General features: G+C 54.8%; 1 protein-coding gene across 2 annotated transcripts; it reads left to right on the top strand.

Annotated features, from left to right (window-relative positions):
• Window positions 1–429: 429 nt before the first annotated feature.
• LOC121456320 (receptor tyrosine-protein kinase erbB-2) lies at window positions 430–26205 on the top strand. 2 transcript variants are annotated; one of them, XM_041664393.1, is made up of 27 exons: window positions 430–703; window positions 7155–7306; window positions 8026–8239; window positions 9257–9391; window positions 11288–11356; window positions 11527–11642; window positions 11768–11909; window positions 13628–13747; window positions 14003–14129; window positions 15785–15858; window positions 15945–16035; window positions 16219–16415; window positions 16898–17030; window positions 17113–17203; window positions 17746–17906; window positions 20646–20693; window positions 22029–22167; window positions 22247–22369; window positions 22543–22641; window positions 22860–23045; window positions 23184–23339; window positions 23444–23519; window positions 23754–23900; window positions 24278–24375; window positions 24554–24742; window positions 24977–25229; window positions 25355–26205. In XM_041664393.1, exons 1-27 carry the CDS (start codon window positions 631–633, stop codon window positions 25705–25707), a joined length of 3762 nt encoding a protein of 1253 aa, XP_041520327.1. In that variant the 5' UTR covers window positions 430–630; the 3' UTR covers window positions 25708–26205. The 2 variants fall into 2 exon arrangements, with proteins under 2 accessions (XP_041520327.1, XP_041520326.1); XM_041664392.1 differs by having other exon boundaries at window positions 16219–16418.
• Window positions 26206–26253: the final 48 nt, after the last annotated feature.

The following is a 26253-nucleotide window of genomic DNA, read 5'->3' as shown; positions in this document are numbered from 1 at the left end:
TGGGTCCCTCTAAGATCAGGCTGGAGATACCTAAAAGGATGGAATTGACATCCCAGAGCGTCCTGGAAGTCGCCAGTTAGACATAACACATCTTCTTCCCAGACTGTCAATTTTACCTGAGGATGTGGCGGCAGACCCACTATTTGATATTAAGAATGTGATGGGGTCAGATGCAAACGTCCCAGGAACGTTCATGATAAAACCCGAGACAGCAAAGAGGGGTAAAGGGATGTTTTGCTTTTAAGAAATGGGTGAGAACTGCAGCGAGCTAGCCAGGCGTCGGGGCGCAGGGCGCGACGCACCCAGGCCTGCGCCGGGAGGGAGAAAGTGAAGCTGAGAGCAGCCACTCCCAGCCTTGCTGGAATGCAGTTGGAGGGGTGGGGGGGCGAGCCGGGAGCGCGCGGCTCCCAATCACGGGCGGCGGAGGAGGTGGAGGAGGAGGAGGGCTGCTCGAGGAAGTGCGGCGTGAAGTTGTGGAACTGAGATTGCCCGCCGCTGGGAACCCAGAGCCCAGGAGCGCCCCTTCCCCGGCGGCCCCTTCCGGCGCCTCGCCTGTGCCTGCCCTCGCCGCGCCCCGCGCTCGCAGCCTGGTCCAGCCTGAGCCATGGGGCTGGAGCCGCAGTGAACACCATGGAGCTGGCGGCCTGGTGTCGCTGGGGGCTCCTCCTTGCCCTCCTGCCCCCCGGAGCCGCGGGCACCCAAGGTGGGTCTGGCATGGGGAGGGCGCGGGCCGCTGCGGCTGTGCCCACGGGAGGCCGGGACCTCGGGGCCCCGTGAGCGCCTACAGCCGGGCGGTCCGGGGCGATGGGGCAATCCCGGCTGCCGGCGCCGCGGCCCGGAGGGGGATCAGAGCAGCTGGAGATGGGGCAGTCACTCGGAGGACCACACTGGAGATCAGGACCGGCCTCCGCTGACCACACCGGAGCTTCCCGGGCTCAGAGAGGCTCCGAGAACTTCTCGGAGAAAGTTCTCTGAAACTGGTCTGAAAGTTTTCCTCCGAAGGGTGTGCGGAGCGCTGTGCGTGCGTGCGCGTTTCCCCCCTTCCGAGCCCCCTCACGCTTTCTCAAAGCTCTTCCAGTTGGCAGCCTCCGTCTCCGGACCGGACTGGGCAAGATGCCTTCGGGGGTCCCCTCTGCCCTGCCCCTCCCCCTCCCCACCCCCTCCGGCTCTTTGGGTTTAGTAAGTTACTCCAGCTTCCTGCGGGGTCGCGGTGGAGGAGGGGGGCGCGGTGGGGAAAGTAGCCTGTCCAGTTGAGCAGGGAGGACCCAGTGGCGGGTCCCCAGTTGAGTTGTTTCTCGATGGTGTCTGGGTTTGAGAGGGACGGGAGCGGGGTGAGGCATTTGTTTTGAACAAGTGTTTTTTTTTTTCTTTTTTCGTTTTTTTCTGTGCTGGGGATGGAACACCCCCTACCGCACTGTCATCCCCCAGTCTCCGCGTGTAAGAGCTCTACCACTGGGCTGCACGCCCCACAGTTCTGTTTTGAACAAATTTCCTTAGAGCCTTTTGAAGAACTGTGTGCTTTAGGACTCTGGGAAAGCTCGGATCTTGAAGGGTGGTTGTGTGTTCCCCGGTTTTCATTTAGTAAAGTGGGAAGGGTTCCTGGGCATTTGAGGGGAAGGCATGGAAAAAAGTAAGGTCAGCTAGAGACCGAGAACTGGGTTGCTCTCTTGCCTCTGTCTTCGTGCTGGGGGCTGGGAGGGTGACCCAGCAGGGTATATACTAGCCCGTATGTCCATTTCTACCATAAGCGTAAAAGCTGATATACACTCCCTGTGTGTCTGCTCTGCCAGGCCCGGTGAGTGGGTGGTTTGGTGAGTGGTTTGCGTGCATTCCTTCTTCAGTCCTAAGAACAACTCCACAGTAGAAATACTAGCAGGCTTCTCATTGTGCCAGGGTGAGAACTGGGGCTGGAGAGCTGAAGTATCACCGAATAAGGGGTGGACCCCAGGCAGTGTGACTCCCAGTCAGTCACATATCTGAAACCATAATATGAATCTACCTAGAACAGTGGGAGCACCAAGCTACCTGATTCAGTAGGCTGTAGGAAGACACAGAAAGCAGGTTCTGGGAGCAATGGATGTTCTCCAGAGGCCTGAGAGCCTGGAGATTGCTGGGGTGTCATCTGTGTGTCCCCCAGAGTCCCCACTGCTGTGCTTTCTGTGGGGTACCTCTGTATGTCTGAGGTGTTTATGATGGTCCTATGTTTGTGTGTCTGGCTTTGTGTTGCCAAACAGCAACCTTTCTGCTGACTTGGGAACACGAGATGAACTCTGCCCTCTCCAGGAACTCCTCCCTCAAGGTAGTAGGCTATATCTGCTGTAAACAGTGGGAGATGCCCCTTGCCTGGCTGAGGACCAAGGATGAGGGTTCCTTTCAGTTTCTCAGGAGGGCATCCTTACCTTGGACTTTCTGTTGAGAAAAGTGAGACCAGGCCCTTCCCCTGAGTCTGAGAGAGGAGTTGGCCAGGAGTGAGAGGCCTTGCACTGTAGAGCGGGAACCTAAGGGGTCAGTTCTCCGGATGGGGTGGGGGGGGGCTGCTGGGTGAAGAGGGACAAGACAGTTTGTCTTGCCAGGAATGGTTAAAAAGGCAGAACGCCATCCAGCTGCCTCTAGCTCCAGATTATATCTCAGAACTGGTGGAGGGCAGGTATGTAGGGAAAGGAGTTCTGGGGAGAGCCCGAGGGTCAAGATGTTGTTGGGATCCTTCGGGCTCTAGGCTTCGTGGCGTGCAGTGAACACACGTCTTTAACCTTGCAGGGCTCCTTCATATTTCAGTTCTAGTGTGGTTCTCTCCAAACCCTTCCCTCCTTTTGCTCTAGGAGACGAAGTAGATTCTTCTTGCAGAGGACATGGGCTCCGTTCCCAGCACCCATGGTGGCTCACAGCCTCCTCACGCCAGTTTTGTAGACCTGATGCCCAATTTTGACCCCCACAGGTACCAGGCATGTGTGTAGTGTACACATGCGGGCAGGCAAAGCGCTCATACACATCACAGAAAACAAACCCCAACAAGAAAAAGAAAAAAAATGTCTTGCATTTCAAAGTGAAATGGAAGGGCATTCTCTGTTCTCCTGATTTCCAGCTACTGGCCTATGCCTGCCTCTCACCTTGTAAAAACCTCTGTGTGTTCGCTCCTACATGGCAGGTCCTTTTCCGTAGATGGCTTTGTCCCCTCTCTGCACTGTCCTGGGAAGTGGGTGGACAGATGAAAAAAAAACGAACCTCAGAGAAAGGAAGAGGCTTATCAGGGGCTTTTAAGAGGTGGTCAGCGGTTTGTCATCCACCAGGAATGGGTGAAATGGACCTTGGGGCTGCCAGGCAGTCACACAGGGAAGAAGGGCTAATCTGTTACTCTGTGGCTTTCCCAGCCGCTAACCCAGGCTGGAAAAGGTGCCCTGAGATGGGGGCCTGAGTTAGCTCCCTTCCTGGCCAGCCCATGCTAGCCTTTCTCTTGGGCCCTCAGCAGTGCCAGGGACGGAGGGCAGGAAGGTGTCCAGACCACTGGGATCCACAGGCCCATGGGAATGTAGGCAGATCAAGGGGAAACATGAGGAGCTGATGGAGGTTGGGCTGGAAGGCAGAGGAAGGCCCTGGGAAGGTGGACGAATGAACGATCAAGGGAGGAGAACCCCTTTCCTGTCCCCAACTGGTGGACAACTCTCCTGGTCTCTTGGAGTGACAGTTCTGTTATTTGCTAGGCCACCAATCAGGCAGAGGATGTGAAGGGGGCCTGTATTGTCTGCAGTGGTGGTGGGTGAATCCTTAAAACCTGTGTTTGGGTTGCTGCGGACTGTTTACAGAGCTTGCTTATGTTTACAGAGTGCTTCTCCCTTCCTCCCCCTTAACTCTCAGGGCCCTCTGAAGGGAGGAAGAGTTGTTGCCACTTGTTGAGGTCAGTAAATATTCACAGAGGGGCCAACTATGTCGCAGTCACTGTTGGCTTTAGAGATCCAAGTCTTATTTAGCTGCTGCCCTGGAGGACTAAGCGTATGCACCCTGTGGCCCAAGAGGAGCTGAGCTAGAGTTCTGGACAAAAGAACCCGAGTCCAGGCTTTGCTCTGCCACCCGCGTCATAGAGCAGGTGTGTGTGGCAAGCGAGTCCTGGCATCATTTGAGAGAGCTCTGGCCTCTGGCCTGGTTGGGGAGCTTTGGGGATGTAGGTAGTTTCCTGGCAGTGTTTATGAAGACCAAGGGAAGTATTGGCTTTCATATTGTGATCGAGATAGCAGCTGGGGGCGCCCCCATGCAGGAGGTCCTGGGCTCTGTCCTCCACACTGCAAATGAAGAAGGAAGACAGAACACAATGGAGTTGAGGACCAGCTGGGAGACAGGAGCCCACTTGAGGAGCCCATTGGGGGCTAAACCTTGATTACCAGTGTTCAGCAGGAGGGACCTGAAGGACCATGGCCAGCTCTGAGCAGAGGGATGGTTACTTCTTTTCAGTTTGGAGGCTCTTGACTAGATGTCATTCACACGCTCACTCATTCATTCATTCACACACACACACACACACACACACACACTCATTCATTCAGTAGATACTTGTCCAGCTCTCACTGTGAGCCCCGGCTTTGCTCTGGGATGGTCTTGCTTTATAATACTTTCGTCTCCAAGAGTGGGAAGATGGGGCTTCTGTCTTGGAGGCAGAGAGCATCCCTTGTGTAGAATTAGAGCCTTTTGCCCCACCCTGAAATTCATGGGCCAGGATGGTTATGGGGACTGTGGTCAGAGCCAATGGGGTGAGTCTGGTACGGAGTGGGGAGTGGGAGGGAGGCAGAGACTTGGGAAGGATCCAGAGGCTTTCCTGGCTGGCTGTCAGCAGGGTGCTTGGGTGTGGGGTCAGCTGGCAGCTCTCAGCTCCCCTGGAGGAGGTCTCAGGGTACCAATTTTCCCACCTGTCTGCGAACACTTTAAGACTCCTACTCAAACCGACCACAAATCAGATAAACAAACTGGCTAGTGGGGTGTGGCTGCCAGTCTTTCTGACCTTCTGCCCGGCCCAGCCACCCTGCCCTGCCTGAGCCTGTGTGTTTATTGGTCACACTGGAGAATTAGTGTGTTTTTATGCTTGTGGGGGGTGTGGCATTGTTATTTGTGTGCGCGCTGAGGTTTCATGGAGGGAACAGGGGATCTGAAGCAGACTTGGATTCAGATCTCACCTGCCTTGCTTGGTTGCTGGTTTTGCTGTTGTTTTGGTTTGGTTGGTTAGTTTGTTTTTTGGGCGTTGCGGTGCTGGCATTGGGACTGGGGCCTTGTACACGCTCTGCAAGTGATTTACTGCTGAGCCTGTTTTAGGATCCTGGGAGGATCAGTTTCTTTCTTTGTAAGCCTCAGTATCTGATGTATACAGTAGGCACTCAGTTCGGTTACCATGGCGACTACTATTGTTGTTCTCCTTTTGCATGGCTGCCACAGCTGGTGTCCCTTCCCCAAGGAGATGAGGCCGCAGAGGGCCGCAGGGGGTAAACTGCCTCAGGGGCTGGGCCCCTACTCCAGCTCTGCCATCCTGTCCCCAGCGAGGCTGGACCTGGGATCTGGGCCTAGAGACAGCTGTGCCTGGAAGCAGCTGAAGCTGCGATGCTGGGGGAGGTCCTGGCAGCAGGGCGTTATTTTGGGCCCGACTGCCACCCCTTGCTCCTGTTTCTTTTGGGAGACTCTGGGGGGGGGGGGATGAGCGAGAAGAGAGAGGATAGGGTGCTAGTGGGTGCGGTTTGGGGTGGGCAGGCCTGGCTGTCTCCCCTCTATCCAGGAGATGAGCCTTTGATTTCTATTTCTGTTCCTTCCCCTCCACCCTCCTTGCTCCCTTCGTCTGCCTCTGTCAATGTTACTAGAAGGCCTTCAGTTTGAGGCCATTGAAGGCAGCCTGGGAGCCCAGGAACTTGCCCCCAAGCCCTCCCCAGATCCGGAGGAGAGAGGATAACTAGGATTTGGCTTTAGTTTCCATGTAGCTGGTACAGCAGGGCTCCTGAAGTCTGATCCCAAAGCTGGTCATTGTACTGTCTCTTGAATCTGCACACAGTCGCTGGAAGGCAGAGCGGCAACCCATAGGGATTCTCAGCAGCTCGGGCACCCGTGGGCCTGTGTATGTGAAGGCAACACCTCCACCCGCCTTCCCCCCAACCTCCTGGGCAAGATGCTCCCGGTGATTCATCTTCTCACCCGAGCAGAAAAACAAGTTCAACTGGGCACTTTAATCTCTTCCCTGCTGGTAGGCTCAGTGCCAGCTGCTACCTGGAGCCCCCTAGCTGGGGGGGCAGCTTCTCCTATTTGGGGACTTTAGTGGGAATATCTGGTCTCTAGTAAACCAGCCTGAGGGTCAGGCAGGCAAGGGGGTGGCAGTGCATCTTGGGACCCCAAGTTGATAGTTGGCATCGGGCAGGTACACAGAGCTGACGTAGTGCCCTTGTGGCAGGAGTTTCGTGGCATAGCTTCTGCCAGCTGCTTCTGGAGTCTTGCCCCAGGAGGGTGAGGGAGCCGGTATAGAAACCTGCAGACTGTGCCTCTCCCTGGTCAGGATCGGCAGCTGCAGCCCCTAGCTGGTGTTCTAGGCGTTTCTTCTCCATGTGGGTGTGTTCCAGGGAGCCCTGCAATGATGGCCAGGCCCCTGACTCCCCTCATGTCCCAGCAGTGACTCCAGCCAATCTTCCTGGCCCATGTTTTGGGTAGTCCTGTGGGGGCAGTTGTCCTGAGCAGGGAGTTGACATGTGGGTGTGTTGGAATGGCAGAAGGAGGGTGCCCTGAGTTTATTTGCCTGGGAGGCCGATGGGGGTATCCAGAGGGGTCTGATTCATCATCGCCTCTCTTCGGGGATTTTTCACCCTCAGTTCTGGGACAAAGGGAGGCTTTCTTTGCCTGCTGAAACCCTGTATGGTTGGTAAGCCCTAAAGGGCTGACACATTGGGGCCCCACTGAATGCACAAGGTGGCCCAGCTAAGAAGGGGGCCTTTCCCCCGTTTGCCAACTTCTTCCCAAACACGAGAGCATTCTTCTGCTGTAGACTTTGTGGATACGGGGGCATGGGCATCCGGAAAGGCCGTCAGCCATGCTTTCTCCCTGTCTGAGGTGACATGACTCCAGGGAGTGAGTGTGGAGGAGGCGACTAGATTGGAGAAGGTCCTGAGCTGTGTCCTGACCCACATCCTCCCCTCCACCAGTGTGCACCGGCACGGACATGAAGCTGCGGCTCCCTGCCAGTCCGGAGACCCACCTGGACATGCTCCGCCACCTCTACCAGGGCTGCCAGGTGGTCCAGGGTAACCTGGAGCTTACCTACTTGCCCGCCAATGCCAGTCTCTCATTCCTGCAGGTGAGACCGGGTCCTGCTGAGCCCCCTGATTCGAGGTGTGTGAGGAAGGGCGTACCCTTTCCCTCTGTGTCCTCTCTTGTGGTTCCTCAAATAGGAATGCCTTTGATACCTGTGTAAACCCAGTTGACTCCCTCTGCAGTGGCTGCTTCAGCTCTCCCCATCACTGTTCATGTAGGAATAGTTCCAGGTCCAGTTCTGTGAATGTGGACTAGACCTTTAACCTCTCCAGGCCTCAGGCCTCAGTTTCTCTATCTATGTATTAGACTAGCAGATATCCTGGGCCCACCTTTGTGAAGAATGCGAGAGAAATGTCTGGGGGAAGGTTATAGCAGGAGGGAGAGGAGTTTAGATCGTATCCACAGGCCCTGGAGACAACTGCAAGGGACAGACATGGCCTGTTAAATCACAGACGCCATCTTACATGGGCCCTACCTGTCAAAGATGAAACTAAAGATATGCAGAGTGGGACGCTGGCTCCAGCTGCCAGAGTGTTCCTATACTCTTATCAGCCCTGGTCCCTCAGGCCTCGGATCTGGTGAGACCAGGTGGGGAGCAGCCTAGGACTCCATCATCCTAGGGCCTGAGGGGGCAAGACTCCATGGCCAGGGGGCCTTGCAGGACATAGCCCAGACCCTGGGATACCCTCAGGCCTTGTGAGGTGCAGGCACTTCTCAAGCCCAGACACGCTTACCTTCCCTATCCTCTGCCTTTCCCGCCAGGACATCCAGGAAGTTCAGGGATACATGCTCATCGCTCATAACCAGGTGACGCACGTCCCACTGCAGAGACTGCGCATCGTGAGAGGGACCCAGCTCTTTGAGGACAAGTATGCTCTGGCTGTGCTAGACAACCGAGACCCTCTGGACAGTGTCACCACCGCCCCAAGCAGAGCCCCGGAAGGGCTGCGGGAGCTGCAGCTTCGAAGTCTCACAGGTGCCTTTGCCGCCATCGCAAGCTTCTTCTCTTGGGCCTTGTTTGCTAACTAGGGCCATTCTGGCTCAGGAGGGGCTCGGTGGGGGTTGTATATGATACCTCCAGCTGTGTGCAGGCCAGCCGAGCCTCCCTCTCTTTGCACCCCTATGACGATTAGAAAAAGAAGGCCGTGTGGTGGCTCAGTGGCAGAGTGCTTGGTTAGCATGTGCAAGGCCCCAGGTTTGATTCCCTCCTTTTCAGGAAGTTGCAGCTTGCAGGAGATCCGTGATTTATTTCTTAGAGAACAGGCTGTTGGTTTTTTGTTTGTTTGTTTTTTGTTGTTTTTTTTTTACCCGTCTTGGCCATGTCAAAGTGTGCAGTGGACAGACAGTCTATCCGTGGAACTGCACGTGGCAGCCCTGACCTGACCCTGTCCCACCCAGGACCCCAGGTGTTTTGCATGCTGACTCCCTGTTCAGGTCTGCTGCAATCCTGCAAGTCCTGCTACTAACCCACCGAGTGTGTTTGTTTCTGTTATGTTTATTTTGTTTTTCTGGTCTTGTTGTTTTGAGACACGATCTCACTATATAGCCCCAAGCAGTCCTCCTGCCTCAGCTCCCTAGTGCTGGGATCACAGGCATGCCACCACCCGCCTTCTCCAGCGTTCTTCTCACTCTACAGATGAGAATTCGAGGCATGCAGAGGAGCAATGACTTGTTCAAGGTTACACAGCCAGTCGGTGGTAAAGTGGGGTTTCAGACTTTAGGGACTTTTTGTTGTTGTTCTGGTGCATGCTGAGTGCTTGCTCTGCCACTGAGCTATCCCCCTGCCTCGGAGCCTCTGTTTACCCCCACACAGTGTGCACAGGGTGAGGCAAAAGGCAGCCGGGGACCCCCATCCACGTGAACATACCACTCTGCCAACCCGATCCCTTCTTCCTCATCCTGGGTTGTTCCTGTGTGTGGCTGCTCACTGGGGAAGGCAGGAGGCCCCAGGGAGGCCGGGAGGGAGCTGACCACTTCCCCACCTTCCCCACAGAGATCCTGAAGGGAGGAGTTTTGATTCGAGGGAACCCTCAGCTCTGCTACCAGGACTCTGTTTTGTGGAAGGATGTCTTCCGCAAGAATAACCAGCTGGCTCCTGTAGATATAGACACCAACCGCTCCCGGACCTGTAAGCCCTGCTGCTGTGATAGCCCGCCTGACCCAGATCCCTAACCTACAGCCCCATCTCAGCCACTACCCTACCCATGCCCCTTTCCTGTCCTTATTGCCATCTCCACCTGCTGAGACCTCTTTCCCTTTTGCCACCCCCATTACTATGCATCTGCCCCTGGGCTCCCCTGATGCTGACGTATTCCTCCTACCAATCTGTTCCTTGCTGCCTCCCCCTCACTGCCTCCTCCCCCTCACTGCCTCCTCCCCTCACTGCCTCCTCCCCTCACTGCCTCCTCCCCCTCACTGCCTCCTCCTCCTCACTGCCTCCTCCCCCTCACTGCCTCCTCCCCTTCACTGCCTCCTCCCCTTCACTGCCTCCCCTTCACTGCCTCCTCCCCTCACTGCCTCCTCCCCTCACTGCCTCCTCCCCTCACTGCCTCCTCCCCTCACTGCCTCCTCCCCCTCACTGCCTCTCCCTCACCGCCTCCTCCCCCTCGCTGCCTCCTCCCCCTCACTGCTTCCTCCCCCTCACTGCTTCCTCCCCCTCACTGCCTCCTCCCCCTCACTGCCTCTCCCTGACTGCCTCCTCCCCCTCGCTGCCTCCTCCCCCTCACTGCCTCCTCCCCCTCACTGCCTCCTCCCCCTCACTGCCTCTCCCTCACTGCCTCCTCCCCCTCACTGCCTCTCCCTCACTGCCTCCTCCCCCTCACTGCCTCTCCCTCACTGCCTCCTCCCCCTCACTGCCTCCTCCCCCTCACTGCCTCTCCGTCACTGCCTCCTCCCCCTCACTGCCTCCTCCCCCTCACTGCCTCCTCCCCCTCACTGCCTCTCCCTCACTGCCTCCTCCCCCTCACTGCCTCCTCCCCCTCACTGCCTCCTCCCCCTCACTGCCTCTCCCTCACTGCCTCCTCCCCCTCACTGCCTCTCCCTCACTGCCTCCTCCCCCTCACTGCCTCTCCCTCACTGCCTCCCCCTCACTGCCTCCTCCCCCTCACTGCCTCTCCCTCATTGCCTCTCCCTCACTGCCTCCTCCCCCTCACTGCCTCTCCCTCACTGCCTCTCCCTCACTGCCTCCTCCCCCTCGCTGCCTCCTCCCCCTCACTGCCTCCTCCCCCTCGCTGCCTCCTCCCCCTCGCTGCCTCTTCCCCCTCGCTGCCTCCTCCCCTCACTGCCTCCTCCCCCCACTGCCTCCTCCCCCTCGCTGCCTCCTCCCCCTCACTGCCTCCTCCCCTCACTGCCTCCTCCCCCTCACTGCCTCCTCCCCCTCACTGCCTCCTCCCCCTCACTGTCTCCCCCTCACTGCCTCCTCCCCTCACTGCCTCCTCCCCTCACTGCCTCCTCCTCCTCACTGCCTCCTCCCCCTCACTGCCTCCTCCCCTTCATTGCCTCCTCCCCTTCACTGCCTCCCCTTCACTGCCTCCTCCCCTCACTGCCTCCTCCCCTCACTGCCTCCTCCCCTCACTGCCTCCTCCCCTCACTGCCTCCTCCCCCTCACTGCCTCTCCCTCACTGCCTCCTCCCCCTCGCTGCCTCCTCCCCCTCACTGCCTCCTCCCCCTCACTGCCTCCTCCCCCTCACTGTCTCCCCCTCACTGCCTCCTCCCCTCACTGCCTCCTCCCCCTCACTGCCTCCTCCCCCTCACTGCCTCTCCCTCACTGCCTCCTCCCCCTCACTGCCTCCTCCCCCTCACTGCCTCTTCCCCTCACTGCCTCCTCCCCCTCACTGCCTCCTCCCCTTCACTGTCTCCCCCTCACTGCCTCCTCCCCTCACTGCCTCCTCCCCCTCACTGCCTCCTCCCCCTCACTGCCTCCTCCCCCTCACTGCCTCCTCCCCCTCACTGCCTCCTCCCCCTCACTGTCTCCTCCCCCTCACTACCTCCCTCCCTTACTGTGTCCCTTCCATTCCTTCCTTAGGCCCACCCTGCGCCCCAGCCTGTAATGACAATCACTGCTGGGGTGAGAGCCCTGAGGACTGTCAGATTTGTGAGTCTGAGGGAGACTTGGCATCTGGAGGTGGGGCTGGGGCAGGTGGACAGCTGGAAGTGGTGGGGTGACTTATTCGGGATAAGCTGTCTCCTAGAAGGCAATGCTATGCTGTTGAGGGTCTGCTGCCCAGGCCCCACCCAGCACCCATCCTGTCTTCTCATCAACAGTGACTGGTACCATCTGCACCAGTGGCTGTGCCCGATGCAAGGGCCGGCTGCCCACTGACTGCTGCCATGAGCAGTGTGCTGCAGGCTGCACGGGCCCCAAGCATTCTGACTGCCTGGTATGTGCCCCTTGGGCCTATCCTCCAGGATGCAAGGGGTGGGCATCTTTCCTGGCACTGCCCTACTGCCATTGGCGCACCAGGCTGCAACATCCCAGTGACCACCAGCGGCCTGTCTCTGCCAGGCTTGCCTCCACTTCAACCATAGTGGCATCTGTGAACTGCACTGCCCAGCCCTGGTCACCTACAACACAGACACCTTCGAGTCCATGCCCAACCCTGAGGGTCGCTACACCTTTGGTGCCAGCTGTGTGACCACCTGTCCCTGTGAGTGCTTGGTAGAAGAACATCATTTTAATGCCTTGGCTAGGGAAGATGGCTGGTATAAATGGGAGCATGTTGTGAGTGTCAGGTGCCCGTTGGAGGGCTGGTCATGACTCTCCAGTCCAGCCGCCTCATTGTTTTCCTTAAAAATTATTATATTTATTTTTGTTTGATGTGCGTGAGTGTCTGTGCATCATGTGCATATGGAAGTCTGAGGAAGGAGTCAAATCCTTTGGACCTGGTGGCTGTGAGCTGCCACGTGGGTGCTAAGAACTGAACCTGGGTCCTTTGTAAGAGCAGCCAGTGCTCTGAGCTGCTGAGCCATCTCTCTAGCCCTTTTTCTCTTTTTGTTTTGTTTTGTTCTAGTCAGAATCTATCTTTGTAGTCCTGGCTGTCCTAGAACTTGCTGTGTAGACCAGGCTGGCCTTGAACTCATAGCGTGCATCCCGCCTCTGCTTCCCAAGTGCTGGGATTAAAGGTGCATGCCACCACGCCTGGCTCCTAACCCTGCCTCTTTTTTTTTAAATATATATATATTTATTTATTATGTATACAATATTCTGTCTGTGTCTGCCTGCAGCCAGAAGAGGGCATCAGATCTCATTTCAGATGGTTGTAAGCTACCATGTGGTTGCTGGGAATTGAACTCAGGACCTCTGGAAGAGCAGGCAATGCTCTTAATCTCTGAGCCATCTCTCCAGCCCTAACCTGCCTCTTTTAAAATCAGGATCCTGTGTATCTCAGGCTGGCCTTGCCTTGAGTTCACCACATAGCCAATGACATTAAACTTCCGATACTCCTGCCTTGCCCCTGCCAAGTGCTAGGATTACAAGTGTGTACCGCCACTCCTGGGTTTTTGCCTCCTTCTATTTAACAGCTATATAGCAGGTGGCAGCAAAAGAGCCCAGCCTTAGGAGCTAGAGTGCAGGATTTGCAATCTGTCCGCTATCATTTAATAGTCTTAACCACTTTCCCCTTACTGTGCCTCAGTTTCCTCGCCTGTATAATAGGGGCAGTAATAGTCCCATCCTAATAATTATGTAATGTCCTAATGAGTTAATATTTGTGGCTCTTTTAGAGCAATGCTCAGTCTGTACTAGATACTCTTTTAAATGTATGTCTTGTTCTACCGTCTGTATAGAGTAGGGCTTTGGTGATAGTTACCCTGCACTGATGGATACTTAGGGACTGTGCTTGGTCCTGGGTACCCCCTTTCCTTCCTCTCGTGGGAGGCAGAGTGGGCCTTTCGGTGCTGGCTGCATTTCCCTGTGGACAGGGTGAGAGGACAAGGTGGGGAGCCAGGTTGTTGGGTTCAAGTCCTGGTTCCTAGGTGGACATGGTAGCCCAAACCTGTCATCCTAACACTTGGGAGGTAGAGATGGTGGGGTCAGAGGTCATCCTCAGCTACATAGTGAGTTTGAAGCCAGTTTGGGTTACATGTAACCACAGCTTAAAAAAAAAAAAAAGATTTCCTGGCTCTGTTGTTACTTAGTGGCCTAAAGATGGGGGTGATTTGCATAACTCCAGGCTTTGATTTCCCTTTTTGCAAAATGCAGATAACAGTACTTTTGGAATGGGAGGAAATGGTGGTCCCAAGTCAGGTGCAGAGAGGGCCTTCAGGGATTGGTTGGTAGTATTCCTCTTAGACCTGGGCACGGAGGCCTTGCTCATGGTGGGCTGGGAGGCTGGGCGACGTGGATTTGCGTTCCCAATCTGTGCAGACAACTACCTTTCTACGGAAGTGGGATCCTGCACTCTGGTCTGTCCCCTGAATAACCAAGAGGTGACGGCCGAGGATGGAACACAGCGGTGTGAAAAATGCAGCAAGCCCTGTGCTCGAGGTACCAGCTGCAGCCCCTGACTGCCATCCCAGCCTGGCCCACCCCACTGTTGCTTAGACCGCCCCCCCTCCGGGGGGGATGCCCAGTGCTTTTCTCCCGCTCCCCTGCCTACCCTGCCCCTCGCCAAATCCATCTCCTGAGTGTCTCTTGCCAGCGTAGGGAAGAGACTTGTCACTTCAGGAGGGGATAGCGGACAGGTCCCTAGTATGCCATGTGGTGCTGAGATGGCCCCTTTCGCACCGCCCTTTCCTTCAGTGTGCTATGGTCTGGGCATGGAGCACCTGCGAGGGGCAAGAGCCATCACCAGTGCCAATATCCAGGAGTTCGTGGGCTGCAAGAAGATCTTTGGGAGCCTGGCATTTTTGCCAGAGAGCTTTGATGGGTAAGGGTACACAGTGGCCTGAGGTGGCGTCAGGGAAGACGCGGGGTCCTGAAGACCCAGGTGTAGCAGCAGCATCTTGAGGAATCCCTAAGTGGGGGACCACAGGGAGCCGGGGACGTGGCGTTGAAGGTTACTTTTTTAAAAAAAGTTTTATTATGTATACAGTGTTCTGCTTGCATGTACATCTGCATGCCAGAGGAAGGCACCAGATCTCATTACATATGACTCTGAGCCACCATGTGGTTGCTGGGAATTGAACTCAGGACCTCAGGAAGAGCAGCTAGTGCTCTTAACCTCTGAGCCATCTCTTCAGCCCCTGAAGGTTACTTTTATAAACAACTTGTTATCCATAGACATGGTCATACGTGGTGATCAAACCATCCGGATGAAGTCCAGTGCTCCCATCCCAGAGGGAGACAATGTTAAAGTTCAGTGTGTTCCTGTAGGACTTCTGGAGATTGGTGGACACAGAGAGACAGTGTCGGCTGGCGAGGCTGGCTTATTGAAGCTGCCGTGTACCCTTGCTTTGGGAAGTTGTTCACGACAGTTTTGTTGAGCCTGCCTAATTTTTTTTTTTTATTTTTAAGCTACTTTTATGTGCATTGCTGTTTTGCTTGCATGTGTGTCTGTGTGAGGGGTCAGAAGCTCTGGAACTGGAGTTACAGACAGTTGTGAGCTGCCATGTGGGTGCTGGGAATTGAACTCAGGTCTTCTGGAAGAGCGGCTAGTGCTTTTAAACGCTGAGCCATCTCTTCAGCGCCCAGACTGCCTCATTCTTATAATAGTTATAGAACAGGAGGCAGCAGAGACAGGCAGCAAAGTCCAGACTTGGGTTTGAAACTTACCCCCCCCCCCCGCCCCGTGTGTGTGTCTGTATCTGTATATCAGTGTGTATCTGTCTTTTTCTCTGTGCGTCTGTGTGGCTGAAGGGCAGCCGCAGGTGTGACTCCTTAGGAGCCATCTACCTTGGTTTTCAAAATAGGGCCCCTCACTGGCCTGGAGCTCACCAGAACAGGCTAGGCTGACTGGCCAGGGCATCCCAGGAATTGTCTTTACCACTTCCATGTTGGGGTTGGGTTGCAAGCTCGCCGTCACACAAGGCCTTTTTTATGTGGGCTCTGGGTATTGAACTCAGGTCCTCACACTTGTATGGCAGAGGCCTACTCTTTAGCTTCATTGCCTTCTCCTTTCTATGTCTCAGCCCTCGTGTGTAGGATGAGGACCGTCACAGCTCTACCCGCGAGGTGGTTCTAAAGTCTGAAAGAGTTAATGTTTGGGACGCTCTTAGAACAGGGCTCGACGGACCCTGAGCGCGCTCTGTCTGTGTTTCAGAGCCTGCAGAGATCAGGGTTTTATGAACCCCGCTCACTCATGGCTGCTTGGGCCATTTTCAGATGTCTCTCATACAAACCGCTCAGCTTGTTGATGCCTCTAGCAGCTGAGGCTGGCATCTCTGTTGGCCATACTTCTGGAAGGGAGACTTTCTAGTTCAAGGGGCACAGATGTTGCACTGCCAGATTTGGACCCTAGGCTTTGAGTCTCAGGATGGGAACAGCCACACTTGATTGGGCTTTAAGTGAAGGTGTCGGTGAGGGTGGGGAGTGGTGTCTCAGGCCAACTAGGGCTCCTGACCTCCATCCTCCTGATCCTTCCAGGAACCCTGCCTCCGGCATTGCCCCCCTGAAGCCTGAGCAACTCCAAGTGTTTGAAACCCTGGAGGAGATCACAGGTGGGCTGTCTTTCTGTGTCCTGCTCCAGGGGGGGCCAGGAGTTCTGGACCTTTCTGCGTAACCCAGCCCCCTACTCTGCCTGCAGGTTACCTATACATTTCAGCATGGCCAGACAGCCTCCATGACCTCAGTGTCTTCCAGAACCTTCGAGTCATCCGGGGACGAATTCTCCATGAGTAAGTGTGAGCAGAGGGGGCTGAGGAGGCATGAGTACCCTGCTCCCCAGTGACACCACCAGAGCTTTGACATGAGTCTGCAGAGCGTTCTGAGGCAGGAGGAGGGTGACAGTGGCCCTTTTGGTGGCAGAAAATGAGCCTAGCGTAGGTACCTTCTTGCAATTGGAAGCCTCCTTTCCACAGTGGTGCCTACTCATTGGCGCTGCAAGGCCTGGGAATCCGCTGGCTGGGGCTGCGCTCACTGCGGGAGCTGGGCAGCGGACTGGCGCTCATTCACCGCAACACCCGGCTCTGCTTCGTACACACTGTACCTTGGGACCAGCTCTTCCGAAACCCCCACCAGGCCCTGCTCCACACTGGGAACCGGCCAGAGGAAGAATGTGGTAAGACAGGAAGCTCAGCACTGTGGGCCAGTGCACAGGAGTATCAGTAGCCTCTGGCCTGTGCAAGCCTCCTGTTTTTAGAGTCCTTTTTTGTTTTTGTTTTGAGATAAGATCTCACTATGTAGCCCTGGCTGTCCTGGAACTCACTCTGTTGGCCAGGCTGGCCTCAGGCTCACAGAGATCCGCCTGCCTCTACCTTCTGAGTGCTGGGATTAAAGGCGTGAGCCATTATGCCTGCTAGAGCCTTGTTCTTCTCTTGCCTGTGATGGCTTGGCCTTGTGTAATGGTTTCCAGCTGTGTCCTTCCGTGCTGCCCAAACACCCTTCCCTTCCCTCTTTCTTGAACCACAGGATTCTTCCTTTCCCTGTGTCCCAGCATCGATCTCTATCCCTTCAGCCCAGAGCCATGCTTACAATACAGCCTGTTGGCTTAGACCCGAGCCTCTCTGAACACCTCTGCTGCTTTTCTCCTCACTACAGGTCTCGAGGGCTTAGCCTGCCACCCACTGTGTGCCAATGGGCACTGCTGGGGACCAGGGCCCACCCAGTGTGTCAACTGCAGCCAGTTCCTTCGGGGCCAGGAGTGTGTGGAGGAGTGCCGAGTTCAGAAGGGGTATGAGCGGCAGAGGAGTGGGTGGCTTGAGGGGAACACAGGGCTCCTCCCAGACCCCTTACTACACCCACCTCTCTTGCAGGCTCCCTAGGGAGTACGTGAGTGGCAAGCATTGTCTGCCATGTCACTCCGAGTGTCAGCCCCAAAACAACACAGAGACCTGCACTGGATCGGTAAGGTGCTGGGGGAGGGACTGGCAGGTTGCTCCAGGGTAAAATATTCCCAGAGAAGGCTCAGCCTAGACCTGGACAGCAGAGGGTGGGGAGGGGAGAGGCTGCCCACATTGGGCTGTGGACCCTCAGCTACTCTCCTTCATGCTGGTGAGGCTTCAGTTCCCAAGAAGGCCTGTGTCCTTGGATGTGGCTGTGCTGAGGACCAAATCCAGGTCCTGTTTCCCACCTCGGTTTTCACTTCTATAGGGAGGATGTTGTAATAGTTCTTGCCCAGTTGGGGTGTGGTAGAATGAAATGAAATAGGGATTTGGCACAGCGCCCAAGCACGGAGAAAACTTTGTACATAATAGCTGTCACTTGTCACACCTTGGAGAAGGCACGTCCCGCTCTGGGTGCCTCCATTTCCTTGTAACGAACAGGGATGTTTACCTCAGTGACGAGGAGGCAGTGTGGCTAGTTAGTCAGGGACGCGGGGCTTGGTCCTTCTGTGTAGGGATGGTGGTCCTCCCCCTCCCCCCACTCAACTCTTCCTCTCTATCCAGGAGGCTGATGAGTGTAAGGCCTGCGCCCACTACAAGGACTCACCCTTCTGTGTGGCGCGCTGCCCCAGTGGCGTGAAACCAGACCTCTCCTACATGCCCATCTGGAAGTACCCGGATGAGGAGGGCATATGCCAGCCGTGCCCCATCAACTGCACCCACTCGTGAGTAGAGGGAGTTGTTTTCTGTAGAAAGGAGGGCTTTCATGATAGGAACCCCCTGGAGCTCTTGTTCTGAAAGGAGGATAAACCCTTCATTCATATTGAGATGGAAATTTTTTTAGATTTTTTTTTTTTTTTTTTTGTAATTTTTGAGACGGGTTTCTCTGTATAACAGCTTTGGCTGTCCTGGAACTCTCTCTGTAGACGAGAGTGGCCTTGAACTCAGAGATCCACTGTCCTCTGCCTCCCAAGTGCTGGGATTAAAAGTGTGCGCCGCCACCACCCGGCTGAGATGTCATTTTTGTATTTCTTTTCTAATCACTAAATAACACATAAGGGGCTGGAGAGGTGGTTGTGTGGTTAAGGGCACTGTCTGCGCTTTCAGAGGATTGGTGTTTGGTCCCTCGGAAGACTCATGGTTTCTATTAACTCTAGCCTCCAGAACTCCAAGGATTTTTTTTCTGGCCCCTGCAGGTACACACATATACTTAGACACTTACAGATATAGAAAACTAAAAATAACTCGTTAGGGGTTGGCACAATGGTTCGGTGGGCAGAGGCACTTGCTCAAAAGCCTGATGATTTCCGTTAAATCACCAGGGGAAACTGTCCAAATTATTCACAGTTGAATTGCCAGCAGCATTCTTTTCTATCTCGCCTGGTAACTTAAGATTTTTAGTGTGTTACTGTAATTACATTTATTTGTGTATGTGTATGCATGCTGGGCAGGCATTCATGTGCAAGGCAGGCAGGTGGAAGTCAGAGGGCAACCCCTGGGAGTTGATTCTCTCCTCTCGTGTGGATCCCAGGGATCGAATGATGTAATCTTCAGGCTTGGCTGTAAATGCCCTTACCTGCTGAGCCATCTTACCAACTACTGACATATGACCACTTCCTTCTTTCTTTCTTTCTTTCTTTCCTTTCTTTCTTTCTTTCTTTCTTTCTTTCTCTCTTTGTTCCTTCCTTCCTTCTCCCTTCCCTCCTTCCTTCTGTCCTTCCTTCCGTCCTTCCTTCCTTCCTTCCGTCCTTCCTTCCGTCCTTCCTTCCATCCTTCCTTCCTTTTTTCTCTCTCTTCCTTTTTCTTTAAGCTGCATTGTCTTATTTCAGGTGTATGGGTGTTTTAGTTAGGGTGTCTATTGCTGTGATCACACCGTGATCAAAAGTAACTCGGGGAGAAAAGGTTTATTTAGCTTCCACTTCCACATCACAGTCCACTGTCATCCATGGAAGTCAGGGCAGGAGCTCTAGACAGGAATCTGGAGGCAGGAATCGACACAGAGGATGTGAAGGAACTCTGCTTCCTGGATTGCTCCTCCTGACTTGCTCAGACTTACAGCACGCTGGACCACCAGCCCAGGAGTGACACTGCCCATAGTGAGCTGTACCCACCCACATCAGTCATCAATCAAGAAAATGCAGCACAGGTTTGCACACAGGCCGGTCTTGAGGGAGCACGTTCTCAGTGGATGTTCCCTCGTCTCGAGTGACTATAGCCTATGGCAAGCTGAAATAAAAGTGGCTAGTATAGATTGTTGTCTGCATGTAGCTATGTGCACCATGTGCAGATGCCAGAAAAGGCAGTGAGATCCCTTGGAAGTAGACTTACAGAGTGTTGGGAGCCATTGTATGGGTGCTGGGAATCAAACCTGGGAAGAGCAGTCAGTGCTTGTACCTCCTGTCATCTCTCCTGCCCTCCTCTCCTCCTCCTCCTCCTCCTCCTCCTCCTTCTTCTTCCTCTCTCTCTCTCTCTCTCTCTCTCTCTCTCTCTCTCTCAGGTTTGTTTGTTTGTTTTGAGCCAGGGTTTGTGTAGCCCTGGCTGTCCTAGAATTCTGTAGAGCAGGCTAGCCTCCAACTCAGAGATCCACCTGCCTCTGCCTCTCAAACTCTTTGATTAAAGGTGTGCCACCACCACCTGGCCTGCCCTCATTTTATTTATTTTTATTTCGTACACATTGGTATTTTGTCTGTGGAGGGCATTGGATCCCCCAGAACTGCAGTTACAGACAGTTGTGTTTGGCCATGTGAGTGTCATGTGGGAACTGAACCTGGGTCCTCTGGAAAAACAACCAGTTCTCTTAAGTGCTGAACCATCTCTGCAGTCCCTTGCCCTCGTTTCTTAACGTAATACAACTCCTCTCCACATAGTCTGAGCTCTGCTCATCTGCTTCCTGTGTCCTTTTTTGTAAGCACACCTCAGTCTCCCCTCTACAGACTTCTCAGTTGGTAGCATGTCCCTCGGCAGCAGCCCCGTTTGAGGGATATTGCTCTTGCTTGCTTTTTTACAAACAGTTCATTGCCGTTCAGCTCCACATACAAAGGGGCATCTGTGTGCATGCCTTCTTGTGACCTGGTGTTGGCATGTTAGTGCTGTTAAGGCAGAACTGTTGCTATTTTATTGCTTGGTTGGTAGAGAGGGCCTTGTAGACTCTCTCCCACTAAGCTGCAGCCCAGCCCCACGGTGTTTAACTCTCCTCTCGTGTGCCGTATGCTCTGGACCTCTCTCATGGAGGGAATAGCTGATTTTTCAACCTTGCTGTGCCCCCCTTCCTGCCCAGCACAGGAAGTTACAGGAATACAGGGGAGGTGGGCTCCCAGACTAAAGAAGGAATCTTCCTGTGGGCTGGCACAGAGCAAATTGATGACCTGCAGCCCAGTTTCTGCCTGACATAATGGGATAATAATCCGCCACACCTGCGCCAGGAGGTTGTTCCCAGGGTTGATGATGGCCTTTCTCTTCTATAGCTGTGTGGACCTGGATGAACGAGGCTGCCCAGCAGAGCAGAGAGCCAGGTGGGCCTGAGCCCCAGAGGTACCCCATTGCCCCTGACTCCTTCATTGACCCCGGGTGGTCCGCAATACAGAGAGGGATTTCCCAACATGCCACACGTGCCTCCCTCCTTAGCCCAGTCTTTTTCTGTTGACTTGTGTTTCAACAAGTGGATGAGGACCTGCTCAGGATGCTGTGGGGTAAGGGATGCTAGGAATGTGGTTGGTGTCCCAAGAGCCTCCCTGGTGATGATGCTTCTTTAGGGACACTGGCCAAGTTCAAGGACCTAGAACTGGAGATAAACTGTGGCAGCATGCAGAGCCTCAGTGTTCGAGCTGGGTGGCCGGAGGTTTCCAGGAGGGGGCGCTGTGCTTCCTTTGCTCTTAGGTGGAGGATCAGGCAAGTCTAGAGTAGTGAAGAGATCTCTAGGGTGTGTGCAGTGAGCCCCAGAGTGCAGAAGGGTGAAAGTTGAGGCAATGAGGGCCAGATCTGAAGAGTAGAGTTCTTGACCACTGTGCCACGGATTGCCAGAGGCGAGCTTTGGAAAGGAGAAAAGCAAGCTGGGGATTGCTCTAAAGAGCTGTTTGCTCACGAAGCAAACATTCATGAAATGTTTGCTATATATATGGCAGGCCTTGTACAGAGCAAGATGGGGTAAAAGGGATCAAGGATGGCTGGGCATGGTGGCAGGTGGCACACGCCTATGACTCCAGCGTTTGGAAGATGGAGGCACACGCATGTAAGCCTGGGACATACAGTCAAAAGAATAAGAGAATCAACACATAAATGGTCTGATGAATATCAAGGGGCCCTGTGTGCCCCAGGATGAGCTGAGTCATAAAAAGATTATATCAAAAAGAAATTGGGGTCCTGGTAATGGGTGTCCTCGGTGTAACAGCCACAAAGCATGGGAAACCATGACTCCTTGGAGAAAGCTTTGGCTAATACCTTAGAGTCTTGGGGTACACATTCCTGGATCCCATTTCCAAGTGTGGCAGGATTCCTGGGGTAGGCATAGTGCAGATTAGCAAGGTCTCTGTTGAATTATCTCCCATGAAGTGTTTTTTTTTTGTTTTTTGTTTTTTTTTTGTTTTTTGTGTTTTTGGTTGTTTTTCAAGACAGGGTTTCTCTATATAGCCTTGACTGTCATGGAACTCGCTCTGTAGACCAGGCTGACCTCGAACTCACAGAGATCCACCTGCCTCTACCTCCTGAGTTCTGGGATTAAGAGCGTGTGCCACCGTGTCCAACTTCCCATGATGTTTTTGAGCCAAAGCACATTCCCGTCCCTTCATGGGGTCTCTTCAAATTTTCTCCCTAGACTAGCTCTAATCTCCGATTTTGGTCTCTGCTTTCAGCCCGGCGACATCAATCATCGCAACTGTGGTCGGCATCCTGTTGTTCCTGGTCATAGGGGTGGTTGTTGGGATCCTAATCAAGAGGAGGCGGCAGAAGATCCGGAAGTATACAATGCGAAGGCTGCTGCAGGAAACTGAGGTGAGGTGGGGGGAGGGCCTCCTAGCCCCTCCCCCACCTGCGCTTGCTTGGCTCTCACCCTGCCACCCTCTCAATCCAGCTAGTGGAGCCACTGACGCCCAGCGGAGCCATGCCCAACCAGGCTCAGATGCGGATCCTCAAAGAGACTGAGCTAAGGAAGGTGAAGGTGCTTGGATCCGGAGCTTTCGGCACCGTCTACAAGGTCAGGAGGGGCTGGGTTCTGGCATGGGTGGATATGGAGGGGCTGTGCCTGGAGGGGCGTAGACAAGAGAAAGAAATGGGCCGAGCTGGGGGGAAGAGAGGCTACTCCTCAATGGTTTCTTGGGGACCCGCTGGATCTGAACCACAGACCTGACTCAAGTCCTTTCTGTTCAGGGCATCTGGATCCCAGATGGGGAGAATGTGAAAATCCCCGTGGCCATCAAGGTGTTGAGGGAGAACACATCCCCGAAAGCTAACAAAGAAATCCTGGATGTGAGCCCCTTCACCTTCTCCCTTGGGACTTGTGAGAAGCCCCCTCGCTGCAGACCTGGGCTGCTTTCTCTTCATTAGGGTTTGAGATGGAACCCCTAAACCTTGCCTCTTGATCTTCCCGGTCTGCAGACCATGCAGGGATGGGGGGGGGTCTAGGAGGGGAGTATGGTGGGTGGGAGTAGGTGAGTTCCTGTATCTCAGTGGACCCTTCCCTGCAGGAAGCGTACGTGATGGCTGGTGTGGGTTCTCCGTATGTGTCACGCCTCCTGGGCATCTGCCTGACATCCACAGTGCAGCTGGTGACACAACTTATGCCCTATGGCTGCCTTCTGGACCATGTCCGAGAACACCGAGGTCGCCTGGGCTCCCAGGACCTGCTCAACTGGTGTGTTCAGATTGCCAAGGTATGTGCTTAAGGGGCTTTCTGACCCTGCAGGTCCTTTGGGTGCAAATCCCTGTCTTCATCTGGGGCCAGGATGGGGTGGGAGGTGTCAGTAAGGTGAGATCCAGACTCCGGTTCTACACTGGTGCCCATTTTTCAGGGGATGAGCTACCTGGAGGATGTACGGCTTGTGCACAGGGACCTGGCTGCCCGGAACGTGCTGGTCAAGAGTCCCAACCATGTCAAGATTACAGACTTTGGGTTGGCACGGCTGCTGGACATTGATGAGACAGAGTACCATGCAGATGGGGGCAAGGTTGGAGAAGGGAGGGGTGGGGTGGTATCTGGCTGTCGGGAGAACTTTGAGAAGGGTCATGTCCCTACCACACCCATTCAGGACTTTTTGCTCTGCATTCCCAGGTACCCATCAAGTGGATGGCTTTGGAATCCATTCTTAGACGGCGGTTCACCCATCAGAGCGATGTGTGGAGCTATGGTGTGTGGCGGTGGTGATAGGGAGGGTTGGATGAGTAGCCTTGGCAGGGTGGGATACGGGTACGAGAATGAGGGTGGGTATGGAGGAGAGGGGGAGGGCTGCTGATGCCCACCCTGCGATGGCCTGTGCCCACCTGGGGTATGAGGAGACTGGTTGATCCTCCCTTTTGGCTAGCCTCTCTCATTGTACACCTAAGCTTCCTGTCCCCCCTCTCCTGATGCCTGTCTGTCCTAGGTGTGACGGTGTGGGAGCTGATGACGTTTGGGGCCAAACCTTACGATGGGATCCCAGCCCGGGAGATCCCTGACTTGCTGGAGAAGGGAGAGCGCTTGCCTCAGCCTCCAATCTGCACTATCGATGTCTACATGATTATGGTCAAATGTGTGTGGTGGGCGGGGCTGAGCCTCAAGTGTAGAGGAGGGCTGGTCTGACCTGTGTGTGGGTTCTGGGGGAGGAAGAGTGAGATATGAATGGAGAGGTATCCCTGAAGGAAGCCTCCAAAGGTGCTTTGTCCCACTCACAATGGAAGTCCTAGCTGCTCGAGAGGACAGCTGTTGAGGGGAAAGATGCCAGTTTAAAGGGGGCACCTAGGAGAAACGCTCCAGAACTCTGGCTCAAGATCCAGAGTCCACTTGTGCTTCTCTGCCATGTGAGGACTTTGGGTTTAGCCAGGGTCGTCTAGGCCAGACTCAGAGGGAGCAGGAAGGGGCCAGGCAGCTGGTCCTGGGATAAGGATGCTGAGCTCTCTCCTGCGCTAGGTTGGATGATAGATTCTGAATGTCGCCCGAGATTCCGGGAATTGGTGTCAGAATTCTCCCGCATGGCGAGGGACCCCCAGCGCTTTGTGGTCATCCAGGTACTGAGCCTTCCCACAATCATCCCTGCCCTAACAGCATCCTCCTTCCTGCAGAGACCTGAGAGGGAAGGGACTTGGATACCACTTCCCCAAGCCGAGCCCCCACCTCTAGTCCAAGCTTGGTGAACCTTTCTGGGGAGCTTAACGCTGGGCTGTCACTTGGTGTCTCTTTCCCTAGAACGAGGACTTGGGTCCATCCAGCCCCTTGGACAGTACCTTCTACCGTTCACTGCTCGAGGATGATGACATGGGGGACCTGGTAGATGCCGAAGAGTATCTGGTCCCCCAGCAGGGATTCTTCTGCCCAGACCCTGCTCCAGGCACCGGGAGCACAGCCCACCGTAGGCACCGCAGCTCGTCTACCAGGGTCAGTGCCCATCTTAGAGCAGAGGCTACCGGGGTCCCTTCCCTTGGTGCTTCCCGACATTTACCTTCCCTTAATATTCCATGATCAGTACTGCTTTCCAACTCTTGGGGCTCCATTCCCTTCATAATGACTCCAAGGTGATCTGTGTTTTTCTCCCGGGAACCTATCATTCCCCGCCAAGGTCCCCCTCCCAGACCTTTGAGTAACTTCTCTCATGACCCTCTCTTACCCCAGAGTGGAGGTGGTGAGCTGACACTGGGCCTGGAGCCCTCAGAAGAAGAGCCCCCCAGGTCTCCACTGGCTCCCTCGGAAGGGGCTGGCTCTGATGTGTTTGATGGTGACCTGGGAATGGGGGCAACCAAAGGGCTACCGAGCATCTCTCCACACGACCTCAGCCCTCTACAGCGGTACAGCGAGGATCCCACATTACCCCTACCTGTTGAGAATGATGGCTACGTTGCTCCCCTGGCCTGCAGCCCCCAGCCCGGTATGGAATCCAGGCCTGAGAGTTGGGAAGAGGGGAGTTGGGAACCCTCAGGCCACACCCACTGAGGGGCAGCGCTGGGGCAGGGACATCTTCTTTTCTCTAACAGCTCCTCTTCTCTCCTACAGAATATGTGAACCAGCCAGAGGTTCGGCCTCAGCCCCCCTTGACCCCAGAGGGTCCTCTGCCTCCTGTCCGGCCTGCTGCTGCTACTCTAGAAAGACCCAAGACTCTCTCTCCTGGGAAGAATGGGGTTGTCAAAGACGTTTTTTCCTTTGGGGGTGCTGTGGAAAACCCTGAGTACTTAGCACCCAGAGGAAGCACTGCCTCTCAACCTCACCCTTCTGCCTTCTGCCCAGCCTTTGACAACCTCTATTACTGGGACCAGAATCCATCAGAGAAGGGGTCTCCACCAAGTACCTTTGAAGGAACCCCTACGGCAGAGAACCCTGAATACTTGGGCCTGGATGTGCCCGTCTGAGGTTACGTCTGCAGAGACCCTGTTCTGCCTTCAAAGGAGGGAAACCTGGCTTGTGCTCTCCCTCACCGCAAAGCAGGGAGAGGTCCTCTGGCCACATAACATCCAGGGCAGCCTGCTGTGTCAGGAACCCACCCTATGGAGCCCTTCTTGCTGCTTGAATCATACCGAGTGGTCGAGAGGGGCCATGTGGCTGGAAGAGACGGCACACTGGACAGCCTCAGATGAGTCCAGACTCTGCCCTGACAGTCCGTAGGGTCCAGTGGATATTACAGTCATGGCTTCTCGCTTGGCCTGGCTCTCTTGGTTCTGAGGACTGAGGGAAACTCAGCCTAGAAGGGAAGAGGCCCCAAGCGAATATCTTGGCAACAGGACAACCCACTAGGACTGAGTCGTGCGTGCATCCCACAAGGCAAGGGATTGCGCTAGCATCCAGACCATCCTTGTACAGAGTGTATTTTGTTCTGTTTTTACTTTTGTTTTTTAAAGCTGAAATAAGGACACCGTGGGAGAGTGGCTGTTTTATGGAAGTTAGGGAGTGGTGTGCCT

The sequence above is a fragment of the Microtus oregoni genome, unplaced genomic scaffold (assembly GCF_018167655.1).
Source record: "Microtus oregoni isolate MIOR12 unplaced genomic scaffold, Mior012 000015F_ref0000493, whole genome shotgun sequence".
NCBI lineage: Eukaryota > Metazoa > Chordata > Mammalia > Rodentia > Cricetidae > Microtus > Microtus oregoni.
Note: the sequence above shows the minus strand (reverse complement) of the source record. Positions and strands in the feature narration are given on the sequence as shown.

Excerpts from the sequence above, each read along its gene's own strand:
- LOC121456320 (XM_041664392.1), top strand. The coding sequence starts at position 631 with ATGGAGCTGGCGGCCTGGTGTCGCTGGGGGCTCCTCCTTGCCCTCCTG. Across the intron at positions 11,357-11,526 it reads CCCTGAGGACTGTCAGATTT|TGACTGGTACCATCTGCACC; the intron begins GTGAGTCTGAGG and ends TCTCATCAACAG. Across the intron at positions 20,694-22,028 it reads CCAGCAGAGCAGAGAGCCAG|CCCGGCGACATCAATCATCG; the intron begins GTGGGCCTGAGC and ends CTCTGCTTTCAG.